Source organism: Varanus komodoensis, unplaced genomic scaffold (assembly GCF_004798865.1).
Source record: "Varanus komodoensis strain SLA01 unplaced genomic scaffold, ASM479886v1 scaffold34_1, whole genome shotgun sequence".
Taxonomy (NCBI): domain Eukaryota; kingdom Metazoa; phylum Chordata; class Lepidosauria; order Squamata; family Varanidae; genus Varanus; species Varanus komodoensis.
In genome coordinates this window covers 7594464-7608529 of record NW_025335854.1, presented here as the reverse complement: position 1 = coordinate 7608529, position 14066 = coordinate 7594464, and the positions used below count along the sequence as shown (strand labels likewise).

At 39.6% G+C, this 14066-nt stretch overlaps 1 protein-coding gene across 5 annotated transcripts in view; it reads left to right on the top strand.

The window, feature by feature from the left end:
- The window catches only part of RALGPS2 (Ral GEF with PH domain and SH3 binding motif 2), a 95419-nt gene extending 81766 nt beyond the window's left edge, over nucleotides 1-13653 (top strand). For 2 of the 5 annotated variants that reach the window (XM_044439149.1, XM_044439148.1), the window contains 5 exons: nucleotides 4-109; nucleotides 1754-1846; nucleotides 4015-4120; nucleotides 5254-5345; nucleotides 6571-13653. In XM_044439149.1, the coding sequence (XP_044295084.1) occupies nucleotides 4-109; nucleotides 1754-1846; nucleotides 4015-4120; nucleotides 5254-5345; nucleotides 6571-6600 (427 nt within the window). In that variant the 3' untranslated portion in view covers nucleotides 6601-13653. Of the gene's footprint in view, nucleotides 1-3; nucleotides 1875-4014; nucleotides 4121-5253; nucleotides 5346-6570 lie in introns of those variants that run through there. The other 3 variants (XR_006415580.1, XM_044439153.1, XM_044439151.1) reach the window with 3 other exon arrangements.
- Nucleotides 13654-14066: the final 413 nt, after the last annotated feature.

The window sequence follows — 14066 nt, the reverse complement described above, 5'->3', positions numbered from 1 at the left end:
TAGTTCTGCAGAGTCCGAAGATTTAGCTGTTCATTTGTATCCAGGAGCTGTTACTATTCAAGGTGTTCTCAGGAGAAAAACTTTATTGAAAGAAGGCAGAAAACCTACAGTAAGCTATAGAATTATTATTTAAACTGTCTCTAGTTGTTTTATTTTGTCTTTCAAAAAGGTTTGATTTGGTTGGTTTTCCACTTAGACCAGCAGTGACGGTTCCAGCGATTGAATAACTTGAAACTCTTTATGTCAGAAAATGAAAGTTTACTTTGTGCAGAGGCAAGATACGATTTTTTTAAAGGATGGCAACACATCTCATGGCTAATATAAACACTATCTGCAGCCTCTTGGTAGATGCTATTTTCCAATTTGGTTGGACAGGCAGAAGTTCCTTGTCTAGGCCAAAATAGGATGCTGTGGTTACCCTGGTGACATGGAGAGTCTCTCTGCCACTGTTGAACACTTATTGTGGTTGCTGTTCTTGGCATAGGGGAACCTTATCAGACTGATCTTCGTGATGGACAGCTGTTGCATGTTATAGGTCCTGCAAAGAGTCACTGTCATGGAAAATAATGTTTTAGCAGCTTCCATTAAATCAGCTCTCATCTCTAGGAAACCAAAGTTAGTTGCAAATACAGGTGCTTTACTCATTTTGTTGGGCAAAGGCAAAAAGAGAAGGATTTCAAACAGATTATATCACATTATCATAGGATTTGTGATGAAAGCTGCTCACACGCTAGCAGAATGGACCACTAGAAACATAGAAACAGAGCGAGTCAGAAGGGGCCTCCCGGGCCATCTAGTCTGACCTCCGGCACCAGCCGGCTCCGCTCACAAGTATACCACTAGTATAATAGGAACTTGTGCTTCTTAAAACTATGAGTTTCATAGCTATCACCAAAGTTTAAAACAAATCTAGAGATGGCTGCGTGCTATCCTCCTGTCATGTCTCAGCTTATTCTTCTGTTCCAGTGGAATGGACTTCTAGTTTAACAATAACTATTGGGTTTTGATGCTGTTTGCATACTTATATAATAGTAGATATTCATCTAATTGTGAATTTTGGGGATTGGTATGGGGATATTTAGTTTACCTGTAGTTCTCAAACTGAAAGACTGAAAGTCTCACTAATAGAGTACCAGTCATTTCAAGCAGGCCTTGCCTTCAGGAGACAATGTGGATTGCCATTTATGGATTACAGTGTTGACAGTGAGAATAAAAAAAAGCCTTCTCCTTTTAGATGGCTTTCCTCTTCCTTGTATCATGTGCTGTGATCATTACTAACAAAGACGTTTTTACCTTGCTGAACTGGTTTGCCCTTGGAAAAAGTTGCATCGCATTTTGCAATTTTTTTATTTAAAAAGTTGTCTTCAAAATAATTATATGACTCATCTCTTTCATAATCAAGAGTAAAAGATGTTGTAGTGGATATTGACCAGATTTGCACAGTCACCACAGTCCATAGTGGTCCATAGGCTGCTTAGGTCACAAGGTTTTGAAAGCATGACAAGCCACGGTTGTGGTTTCAGTACACAGAATGGCTACATGTGCTGCAACCTACCATGGCTTAAAGAAACGATGATGGGCTGCCTGCTTGACTGTGTGAACCAGCCCATTGTGTATTGCAGTTAAAACATCCTGGCTTGGAAATATTATCCTGCTTACAGTAATTGAGAATGGGGTAGGGTTAAAAAACTAAACAAGCAAAATGAAAATGAAATGATACGGGCCTCTTGGCTTCTCTGACTATTGCCTACAGGTAGCATCCTGGACAAAGTACTGGGCAGCACTGAGTGGAACCCAGCTCTTTTATTATGCTGCAAAGTCTTTGAAGGCAACAGAGAGAAAACATGTATGTATTCTATCATAAAACAGGCCAAGTTGGCTGGTATATCTTAACCCACAGGGATAGTCAAAATCAAACAGATTTTCTGGATATTAGTACTCATCATTTTTAATCTTTTAAGTCTTGATTCCCTTCTCTCTCTCTCCCTCCTCTTTCCCCACTCTCCCTTCTCCCCTCCAACTGTTGTGAATAGTTTGCCTTTTTGTTGTTTAACAAGACAGTGCTCAGCCTTTTTCCCACTGGCAGTAGAACAAACATTTTTCCCATTCTTTTGGGAGAGTTGCATTTTCTACAACCATGAACATTTTTATTGATGTTTCCCCTTTAACTGTTTTCACTGTGCCCACTTTTCTCTCCGAGATCTCACTTTGAACCACCAGATTTTGATTTTCTTCTGCCAAGCAGCTCAGCAATCTTGAAAAGCAATTTCAGAATCTGTAAGTTTGAAATATGAAAGGCTGTGGAAGCATCCATATGACTTTATCTGGATCTTTCATGGCATGTACAAAATACATAAAAGCACAATGTAGAGGAGACTGTGGCTGTTCTGCAACCATACATTTTGTTAGTACTTTTAATATTCCAGGCACAAAATCGAACTACTACAATGAATAAATTGATGTTCATAAATTGAATGTTCTGTGATTTCTTTCTCAGTGTTCAAAATGGTCAGTTACTTTTACATGAAGCAGAACTCCAAGATTAATTTCAAAAGATTTTAGGTTGCGAAACTTTTACTACCAAGTAGAATGGTAGCCGCATAAACCCTTTCTGATATTTTATGGTTGGAATGGAGAAGCAAGCTTTTTTCATTTCAAATTAATATGACACAGTCCCCAGGCTGCAGTCTGTCTCTCTTTAATATGTCCACTGTGGCAGACATGTCTTCTGCATCAAGTTTGGATCAGTTCTCATTTAATTATTATTCAGAGTAGCTGCTGAGAAAGGTTCTATAATGCTGCTGCCTCCGATAGCATACAGAGTGAGCAAAAATAAACTTCATTTCACACGGATTAGATGTAACTTCACAGGCCACCTTACCTTAAAGGCTGATTGTCACATACATGCACATCTCTTGATTTCTCAGTGTTTGATTACTCTGTACTTGGTAGTTTGCAACTGATTGTATGAACTTATTACACTGAGAAGAAGAGGATTCATAGCTCTGGTGTAGATCCCACACTTTCTGAAAAGTCTTATGTTCAGTCCCTGATAAACAGATCTAAGGTAGATAGGATGGGAAGGGCTTCTCCTTAAGACCTTAACCACTTTCAGTTGGAGTAAACAGAACTGGGCTAAATGGGTCAGTGGACCAAGGCAGCTACCGAAGGCCATGCTTCCTGGGTAAGGTTTGTACTTGGTGTGGGCAAACGATCCTAGGAGCCAGATGTCAGTTGCTAGCTAGAAGGCTGATATTCAGGCTTTTTCGTCTTGCCTCGCTGCAGGAGACATAGAGCAGAACCCTGTGCCTGATCTTAAGTTTTCTCGAAGGAGATCTGAGGAACTGAAAGAAACAGTGGTGACACAAAAGATGACGTTCTCAGCCATATTGACAAACTGAAAGTTAACAGGTCCATATGGTATCTGTCTTACAGTTCTTAAAAGAATCAAATATGAATACAAATTTAAAAGGGTTGCTGAATCAAATCACTGTCTGTTTAGCCCAGTGTTCTGTTCGTGTGAGAGCACACAAATGGCATGGATGCAGTAGTATGTTTTAACATATGTTCCCTGGTCTGATAATAAAGAGGCAGTTCCTGTCCTTCATACAAAAAGGTACCCTCACTGTCCAACATTTCATTTTCCTTCAGTAGAGCAAACAATCTTAAAGAGCAATATTAGATAGCATCCGTAGTGGGAGATACTGACTTGGATCCCAACTAGGCTTCCAGAGCAGACCCAAGGAGAGCTGTGAGAAAAAGGGGGATTAATAAAAGTCACCCTTTTGCATTGCTGGGAGTAATCCATGACTGGAACTCTACTCTGTGTGTGGACCAGTGGTGGGAACAAACTCAGAATTTCAGCTGAAGTTGTTTCAGAATAATTTACGTGAAGGAGGATTCTTTCTGAATGTCTTACATCTGTTTTACAGTATAGTCGCATCCTGGCAAATCTTAACTGTGTCCTTCTGCTTTCCATTTATCTTGTGCCTGGGTTGGTTTTTTTCCCCTTAGTTCAAGTCTACACCAAGCAAGAACGTGTCAGTAGTAGGGTGGATGGTCATGATGGCTGATGATCCCGAGCATCCAGATCTCTTCCTCCTCACAGATTCTGAGAAAGGTCAGTAGCATCAAGATTTTGTGGTAGCTTTTCATTGTGATCATAAGCAATGGAATAGAGCAGGATGTTGTCTTGAGCTGAAGGTATGACTGCCTTTTCTGCCATTACTCATGGAAATAATTGAATCTGAGGACCACCCTGGTCATCTTCATGTAAGCTTAGTAGCATGCATACTATTCAAAATATTACATTTTACCCACCAGAAAACTTTCAGAAATTTTTGATAGGAAAATGGCTATTGACACTTCATTTAAAAATGTATATCTCACTTTATAATCCAAAAGGACACATGGGCTGGCTTACAAATAGTGAAAGCATACAATAAAAATACTCTGAAAACAGAAACAGCCATATGAAAGAAATTAACTGAAAACTTCTCCCAAATATTTGTGCGACTTTTCCAGTTTGCTTTCCAGGGCCTGTTGAAGGTCCTATTTTTAGAGTCATGCTTTGAAACTTTTTACTCGAAGCCTTTCTTCAGCATGGCTCTATAACTGAAAATAATTTCAGTCTTTTACTCTTAAAAACGTCCATGGCCACCTATTTATCCATTGGGAAGTCTCTGGAAGGTTTGGTGAAAGTAACATACTTTAATAAAACTGCTGCCTCTCCCCATGCTCTTGGAAAGCAGCAAAGGAGCACAGTTGACGAGGGGTGAGAGGCTCGAGGTCCCCCATCTTCCGTGCCTAGGATCTGGACACATCTGTCTCCACTTTTAGCAGCAAGTCGCCATCCCCATCTCATCCTAAGTCTGGCTGGGAGGCCAAGAAGACGAGGCAGCCATGTCTGCTCAGCGGAGAGCTGAACTCGTTGAGTGGAGGCCTAACTCTTTCAAGAGTCCTATTGATTTGAACTATGAGTCACCTAGCTACAACACCCCTAATCTTGCCTGCCTTAATCCCCCAATGGTTACGTTTGATTGTGTTTGTGTTACTTTTCACGTATAGTATTTTTATTGTGTTTGGAAAAAAGCAGAATGGCTGTGTTTTGATCAAGTCTATGTTGATGACTGTTGTGCAATAATATTATATATGCCATGTTTTATCATCAGGCCCGTCAGTATAGGTTGACTTGAAGTACCAAAAGCTTTTTAAGTATTTATAACCTTTCGTCTTCCCTTCTGTGTCGTTTAGGGAACTCATACAAGTTTCAAGCTGGTAACAGAATGAATGCAATGTTGTGGTTCAAACACCTGAGCACCGCCTGTCAAAGCAACAGACAGCAGGTGAGAGGACAAGAACTACAAACGGCGCTGGCAGTTGGCAAGTAGCAACGATAGCAGAGCACTGAGTGCCTCTGCACTGAATGACCTATTTGGTTAACACAAAAGTTCCTCATGAATCTCAGGGCCAGTTGAGCCCCCCCCCCCCCCCGCCCAACATTACCAAATGAGAGCCAGAGCTGTATTTATTTCCCACGTGGTACATTTGAATGCGTAGAGAATCAAAAGGGCATTATGAAACATTATGTACCATTTCCACCTATAAACCAAAAAATAATCAGATAGCATTGCTTGAACTAGAAAAGCGTTTATTTTAAAGACTTGCATGTTGTGTTCTTTAGTAAGTGTAAAAAAGATTCCTTAGATCTTGTATATATTTACATTTAATCCAGTAAATAATTTATGATTACCAGGCATGTCAAACAATTTTTCAGATTTTTTGTTATGGGAAACTAATCCTTCTTCCTTATTTCTGGTGCTCCTCCATTGATATACAAAATGTCACCCTTTTTAGGTATAATATTACTAAAATCCTGTGCCTATTTCAGTTCTTTATCATACAAATCCAGAAATCACCTTCATTCCTTCTAATTGTGATAACAAAAGTTATTGTCCAAGTATCAAAAATTGTATCAGAGTATACTTTTCCACAAATACATAATCAATTTTTGCTGCTAGAATTTCTCTCCATAGTTCCTCCATGTCCAACCCACAAAAGAACGGAATGTATCAGAGAAGTGGGGATGGGGGGACTGCCCCTTTCATTGACTCTAATTCAGGCTACAGGCTAAAGTAAATCCCTCTAAAGTGAATCTGAATTTTTCTATAGTTAACATAGCTTTTATTCAGTTCTGGATTTTAAAGTTTTATCAGATATAACACCCCCCAAAAAAAAATCCTGCTATAGGCTTGAACTTTGATGAACCTTCAGTTTTCCCTTCCTTTGGTCTGAAAAAGAAGAGGACATCAAAAGCATCTGCTCCTGATTTTAAATTACTTTGGGATTCTGTTTAAGCTGTGGTTAGTGGGAACAAACCATAGTCTCATAATCTGAGTTTTTAAGGCACAGTTCTGCACATCTGGATGTTACGGGGGCAGCACACAAGCACACGGGCTCCTCATGGCTTGTTTGCATAGTGAAAACCATGGGTTCCCCTTGTATCTGAACTTGAGCTTAGCTGAAACATCTAATCTACTTGTCCTACAAAACCATTGCATGTGCTTTCAGGTCCCTGCCAACTTGATGACTTTTGAGTGAGAAGCTGCTTCAGAACTGGACAGGGATTAAACTTCCGAATCCTGTCTGTCTCATGGTTTGGGGAAGGAGGCCCTAGTGAAAGCATGCCAGCTATTCTTCTGTGCCAGAACAAGGATGGTAAACAGTTTCAAATCTCTACAGTACTGAACAAAAAAAAAAAGCACTAAGAGTTCAGGGGACGGAAATGCAACGTGAACTGTCAGGGAACATGCTGCTGCTTAATATTCTCTGAACTGATCTGTGGAAACCACTGCCTTAAAGAATGAAAGGAAAACCAACATGAAACACCAAATAGCGCACGTGTGTGTGAAACCTCTGGCGGTGCTATGCTTAGGTTAAATAGGTTGTAGCTAGTTTTCATTTGTGTTAAGTTGATTAGATTTTAATTTAAAAGCCCAACTTTTTGCAGTTGTTCTTCTTGTAAAAAGAAATAAATCCCAACTGTGTAAGGATGTCAAGGGGTGGGTTTGCAATGATGCAGCGTGTGTGTTCTCAAAGAGTACATGGACTATACTTGTATCACTCTCTTGAGTTTTTGTTGGGCTTAGAAAATTTGAAACACAATTTAATTTGTTTAGGCTTAGAATGTAAAAACTGTAATATATGCAAATTTCTTCTCTTTTCACAAAAGCACTGACTTTGCAGAACTTCGTACTGTATTTTTTTTCCTGAAAGTGGCACAACAGCTGAGCGTTCAAACATGACACTCTTCTTTTCTTCAAGTTTTTGTTTGACAGTTTCCTAGTAGAAATAGTCTATGGGGTTTTGTAATGCAAGCTCTGATGGATCAGAGTTCATGGATCAGAACTGAGCTTTTGTTCCTCAGCATATTTTTAAATGGGCTACATTCTTATTTCCCCAACAAGCACTTTGAATATGCCTTGTAAAGCTCTTGCACGGGTTATTTACTGTTGAAATATATCCCCTCTCATATATCAGATATTTTACAGATAACACTTTTACTGCAGCTCTCTTCATGCAGTTTGAGAAGCATGTACTTGTATATTTTGGAATCGGGAGTTTCATTGAGTTCTTCTGTCCCTGATACAGAAGTCAGACCTATATAGTCACCTAGCACTAGTACAAATTTCAGATAGTCAGGAGAAACAGTAATAATGTGTTTCAAGAAAAATATATAAATGGAGTAAAAATCAAATAGGACAAATTGTTTTCTACATGAAAAAGAATTTTGTCATTATACCCATATTCTGAAAAAATGTTTCAGCCACATTTGTGAAAAATAACTTGTGCTCTAAAGGTTTTTTTGTTTAATGTGGCACTTTATTTTCAAATGCTTTGAGGCCACTTCAGAATCCTCCGATGGGTGATCCTTATTACTAAATTTAAGCAAGTCAGGTATGAAAAGACTGCATCTTGTAGGCAAAACTCATTAATTAAAGAGATGCTCTCCTTCAGTATATAGACTGTGAAAGAATTTGCTTTACTCTTACTGAATTTATTAATAGATGAGTGTATGTATATAATTTTTTTAAAAAATCACTGACTCATGTTTCCAGAGTTCACAGAATCTTTTTTCCTATGGGTGGGATAGAGCAGGGACTGGCAGGAGCAGGAGACAATAAAGCTGGTATAAAAGTGGCACTCGGCCGCTTTGAAACCTGCTCCTTTTTCTTCCTATAAGAATGTTCACAGTGTTTTAAACACCTTTTATTTGTCCCATTCTACATTCTTGAGGAATAAATGTTCAGTTCTGACCTTGTAGTTATGTATGTTGGAAAGGAAGGTTTGCTTGTTCAAGTCACTTCTAGTTTACATGTCTCCACAAAAGAACCATTTAGGGTGTTTCATAGAAACATCTTCATAGCCAGCAGTATTACTGTACAGAGTTTACATGACTTATGTTCCATTTTCAAAATTACTGTGTGTCTCTTTTCAAAGTATTTTTTAAAAGGACAACACTATAAATGTATGTGTTTTTTCCCTTTAGGATTGTGGAAGGTAACCCTGTGGAATTTTTTTTTTAAGAGAAAATGTGGGAATGGGGGAAAGCACTAGTGTACATATATTGCAGGCATATCCCATTTGTCCTTAATGTTTTATGAGTAGAAATATGCAACTGGGAGCAAGCCACAATTTCATGTAATTCGGGTTTGCTATAGTCAATTCATGCTACAGTTGTTCAGTTGGCATATTCATTAGGTTTTGGCATATTAAACTTCTTTATGGAAGTTTCCAATACTTTGTCCCAATCATAGCACACTATATCCTCCTCAGTCATTTTTAACAGGTTTCTCAGGATATGGTTTGCTTCATCCTAGACAAGTTTTTGTAGATTGGTCTCTCCCATCAAGATCTAGTTTAAGTGAAAGAGCTGTTTCTGTGAAGGCAAAACCTGCAAAATGGTCACATGAAACAGCGCAAAGCCAGATTAACAATTGCTGAGTTTGTTGTTTATTTTCCCCCAAAAGCTGCCTTGTATATCCTTGCAGGAAGTTTCAAAAGTAGTAGAAAAAAACTTAGGAAGCTGTAGTGACTATTTTCAGCCAAATTTTGACCCAACTTTAAATATGATAACTCTATGTGAAAGTTCTAGTTGAAAATGAAGCTGTTTAATCTAGTTTATGGGAATGACAGAGTTGTGACAAGTTCAGGGATTTCTGCTAGCTTGCATACATTCCATAGATACTGTTTTATCTCGGGTTAACCTAGGCATTTTAGAGCAGCACAGAAGCACGGAGACTTCCATTTTTTAATGCTTGATTTGTCAACAGTAGCTTTGTTTTTATGTTTAGGCAGATAGGCATAGTCCTTCACAGAGTCCTGAGACAGGAAAAATACTTGTAATTCATTAGATATCCTTTATACTACTTCTTGTAAGAAAACTAGTTTTAAAAAGTTAGTTTTACTAGAAAAAACTATTTGACTTCTGAAGTTTGTGTGAAATTTTATTGTGTTACATTCCAGTGACATAAAATTCCACAGCTCAGTGTTATCCATTCCATTAGATTTATATATTGGTTTTGAAAGAGGTGGGTTTAAAACAAAGGTTATGTCAAAAAAACCCTGAAATCAGTCTAAATCTGAATGAACCATTCTGATTGCTACCCTTTGAATCGTTGAGCTGGCTGTGTGAACTGTAGCACTAAACAAAGATTCTCATTTTCTCCCCTTTTCCCCCTTTTTGGCAGTCAGTAATTGAAAACAAGATGACTTGTATTTTTCCCTTTGTTCTAATGCAGTAGCTACTGAAATATATATTGTGCAATGCAATCCAATGAAGCTGTCCACAGCCCTCCAGATTTTGAGGAATACAGGCATCCTACACCTGGCAGAGGGGATGTGAGGCTGAGGTTTCCTTCATCTTCCTCCTCCCATGCCAAAACCTGTGGCCGTTTATGAGTTTGGATGCAGAGGAAAGTGAGATGCTGCTAGGACACTGTGCATGCCTGTGGAGCCTTCTCCTCTCCTACCCACCCCCAAAAGCCCATCTCTGAGCTGGTGGTCTTTCTACACCAGCGGGAAGTCAGAACTGGGGCTTTGAATTATCCAATGGCTCGCTAGGCACCAACATAGGATTGTACCCTAAGTTTATTTAAGGGTATGTTTTTATGGATCTTCCCAAACCTATTCAAGTAGTTTATGATTGTTAATGATAATAAAAGTTTCAACAAACGAGTCCAGCTGGAATTCACAATCTGAGTCATGTACTTGGTTTCTGTGCACACACAGAAAATAACGGAAGCACTGCTTGTACCGCTATGACTCAGTTTGTAGTCTAGGTTGAGTCACCTTTTAAGGAAGAAACACTGACATTTCTTACAAGAAGAAATGTTTAATACTGAATGGAAAAAAACCTATTTTGATAAAAACTAAAAAGAAAAACCTCATTAGACAGTTTAAAAGAAAGCTTTTCGTGCCAGTTCACTAATTCCATATTCCTGAATTGCTTTTTCTGCATAATGCCTTGATTGGAGAACCTTTGTTGCACACCTCAAATTTGAGCTGATTTTCCATACAATAAATTTCAGGGACTTCATGGTTCACCTGGTTGTGTGCATTCTACCATTCTGAATCAGTCGTTTTTGTCTTGTTGCCTTTCAGCAAGCCAACAGGAGATAGGATAGGTAGTGTCATCAGAAGGTTTTTTCCCCCCTAAAATCTCAGCCAACCCTCTAAGGAAGCTTTCCATGTGATGAAACTGTAGCTCAAGCTTCTTCACTAAAGATTTTTTTCCCTATATAATCTCAGTGTAGGGAGATTTTAGATGGAGGAACTATGAGATTTAGTATGAAATTGAGGCATGTTGTGCTTATATCTTGAAACATACATTGGTTTGGCCAGATGGAGATTACAGGGAAAAGGATCCTGAGAAAACTTGCAGAGTTGCTCATGTGGACTGCACTTGAATCATAAAAGCTTGTTGGGAATGTTGCTGCTCAAGGCTTACCGCTACCCGATATAAAAGGCAGCGTAAAGCAGTACTGTAGGGTTAAATGATGAGCTTCGTTTCCTGTTGATTTTGAAGCACATTCCTGTAACTTGGTGTATGAGTCTGCCATCGCAAACACAAACCTGTTTCAAATTAAGTTTGGTCACAAGGTGATCTTCCTATGCTCTTCCAGTTGCATTTTTTTCCTCATCCTTTTGTACATATTTCTTTTTCATTTCTGAAAAAAGCATTATTAATCCTGCTCTACTTTTCCCACTTGGCATACTGTCTGCTGCAGAAGCTTGAATACACTGGTATTAAATAACCATGTTTCTTTTCCCTGAAAAGTAAGCCTTTCAAGATATGGTGAGTTCCAAGTTCTTCCTTTCCCCCCTTTAAAAATGGCTTGTGTCTTAAGATTGAAAGCTTCACTTAAAATTGTGAGCAAACGCAGAATGTTTCTTCGAAGGAAACTAGCATTTCTTGCCCATAATAAGGTCTTGAGCATGCGGTATCTGCATAAGAGTTTTGTCAGTGCCTTAACCACCTGTTTGAAGACCAAGGGGGCAGACCACAAAGTACTACTGCTATGCAATCCCCCATTAATGCAAATTGGGTTTTCGCAGGAGTCACACACAGGCCCCACTTCAGTGAAGGAAATTTGTGCAGCCAGCAGATTAGCTCTGTTGTTTTGCCTCCTTTTTTTGTTTTGAAACTCAGAATTCTTATAGTCATAGACCCAGTGGCTTCCCACTTGAATTTGTATAAATTTCATTCCACTGTCAGCCCCTTGAAAACAAGGATCTAGAGTTGATTTGTGGGCCAGCTCGCCCATTTATATTGGTGGGAAAGCTCCTGGGTGTGCTGGGGACCAGGGCTGGGCCTCAGGAATGTGCGTGTGTGCCACCACATAAGTGACTTTGCATGTGAGCTGGGTATTTACCCAGACCCAACCCCACCACCACCGGCGAAGGAGCTTATTGGAGTCATCGTTTGAGCTCACCTTTCAAACAACTAGCAAGATCATTTCTGGTTTGGTTTTGTTTTTCATTTTCTCGATTCTAGAATCTGGTGGTTTAGGCCAGCATCTCTTTAAAATTAGCCATATTCACATGAATGTGTTAGCTGCAGGCTCTTCTCATGCTGCTGCACATTCCAAATGCCTGTCATTCTAGTGACCAAAGATCAGATTGTATGTAAAATCTGAACATCAATAAGTAAATATAGGGAATCTCTCCAATGTTTCAACATTTTATTATTCATTATTAACTAGGTTTTTTAGTTACCAGATAGCACCACTGAGAAAATTTGGTTTCAGATAAGCTTGTTGTTCCAATTCATCCATGCAGAAAGCATGTTTCCTTTTAAAAATTGTATTCTTGATGGAGACTATGTCAGAAAAAATAACCTGTACAAAACATGGTAGGTAACTTAAGCCAGGGATGGGCATTCCAACCATCCACCCAGGCCCTGCATAGGCCAGATTCCTTAATGGGATGCCCAGTTATGTCATTTCCTGCCATTAGGGTTGCTTCACTGGCACCACATCCTCCTCAGTAGGGAAAGAAGCAGTGGCTAGACCACTCCAGCCGTGCCTGGGGCAGAAGCAAGGCGAGGCATTCAAGGAAATCTCATCTGTAGTCAGATGGTAATTCTCCTCCCCAAGGGGCCTGGAAAGGGGAATTCCTCCGATTTCTGGTCAGGATCAGAGATAAAAGGGGGATTCCCACCCCTCCTTCCAGATTCCCAAGGGCCTTACAGCGTGAGCATCGGGTGGGACCCATGGAGGGAGCAAAAGGTTTGGAGGACCAGGTTAGGGCTGCCAGCTGTAAGTTCTCCCTTCCCTGCTTCTCGTCTTGAAGCATTCTGATCTTGAATAGCCAACTGACTGTGCATCTTCCCGAGCTTTATCAGAGGAAATGACATTTTCACAAAGGGATTCATAATGGAGCATATCTTCAACAATAACCGCTAAAGCCCAGCTGCAGGTATTGAAGGACGGTGCAAGCCGTTTCTGGCTGCGGATTGTGCAAGGAGAAACATTCCATCTGGAGGCGGATATTACAGATGCCTTGGAGGCTTTTTCAGGGAAGGGCTGCATATCGTTGGAGATGATTATAACCCACTTTCTCATAGTTCTTCTGCCTGGGCCTTATTTGACACCTAAGGGAGGTCATATCCCATTTCCTCTCTGCAGTGAACCTCTAGAAGAGGGAAGCACATTTTGAATTACCAAATAATTTCTTGCTTGCCCTTTAATTACCCATAAACCTATTCAGAGTGGATCAGTGGATGACAGGAGGTGTGACAGTTCTGCATATTCTTGCCTATTTCATAGCCTTGTTAGAGACAAATACAGCCATTCAAATCATACTGTTGTTCACATACACACAAACTGCTCAAGAGGTAGAGTCAACGTTATGCTGAACACAAGCCATTTTTACTGTTGACCTAAAGCACCATTTTGAGGGAGGTTGAATGCACTATGACCTCACTGAGTGATGTGCAGTTTGGCTGTTGCTATTTCTTTCTCCTTCTGATTTTGAATACTTATTGTATGTGTGTGTTTGAATTGTGTGTTTGCATAAGCTGTTTCAAAACAGCTTGAAGTATGAACTTAAAAATAGAATTTTCCTACTGAAATAAATTACTTAAAATTTGAACCATGTGCACTGTCATTTTACATGCATTTATATTGCAGCAAGTCCTAAGTGCTGAGCCAGTTTTCTTTAAATGGAGTGACACATTGGAGCAACTGGAATTTGGCCTTCATGAGATGGTTTTTCCTTGAGTGGAAGACAATATGGAAATATATCATTGCCAGTAACCATACCTAGAAAATAGATTTTATTTCTCTCCAGGGCTTGCTGCATCCTGAGAGTCAGGATACTTGAACCGTACTGCTGAATCGCACATAAAATCCAACTGTGCTTCTAAAATCTTACAAATGCTAAAATCTCAGTTCCTCTGGCTTCCTTCACAATCTGGAAGCAAGCTTTTAAATACACTTGAAGATGTCCAGCATTTATTGAGCTTCAAAGGGAACCCAGCTGAGGGAAGCTGGGAGTGTCCTTCA